Here is a 335-nt window from a genome sequence, read left to right on the forward strand (position 1 = left end):
ATTCGCTGTTTAAATCAGTATATTATCACTAAAGCAACATTGAAATAATCACTGTTTATCACAGTTCTAAGTATGTTACTGGAAAATGATATACACTGACAATCAGTAATGATTCCACTGATTCACTTTTAGAAAGTGTATTTATACTTGTCAGGCTTTATAAGCACCGGCGATTCGAAGGCACCGGGTAATTTGGGCCTGAAGGATCAGGTCGTAGCGCTTCGATGGGTCCAAAGGAACATAGCCGCTTTTGGCGGCAATCCCAACAGCGTCACTATATCTGGCTACAGCGTCGGTGGATTGAGCGTGTATTTGCACATGGTCTCGCCGATGTC

At 42.7% G+C, this 335-nt stretch overlaps 1 protein-coding gene across 1 annotated transcript; it reads left to right on the forward strand.

The window, feature by feature from the left end:
- Positions 1–154: 154 nt before the first annotated feature.
- Positions 155–332, forward strand: LOC105460553 (cholinesterase-like; the record flags this gene model as incomplete). The annotated part of the gene is made up of 1 exon (XM_011707007.1): positions 155–332. A coding segment is annotated over one exon (178 nt), but the record flags the coding sequence as incomplete, so codon positions are not given.
- Between the last annotated feature and the right edge of the window lie 3 nt (positions 333–335).

The sequence above is a fragment of the Wasmannia auropunctata genome, unplaced genomic scaffold (assembly GCF_000956235.1).
Source record: "Wasmannia auropunctata unplaced genomic scaffold, wasmannia.A_1.0 LD319691.1, whole genome shotgun sequence".
NCBI classification, from domain to species: Eukaryota; Metazoa; Arthropoda; class Insecta; order Hymenoptera; family Formicidae; genus Wasmannia; species Wasmannia auropunctata.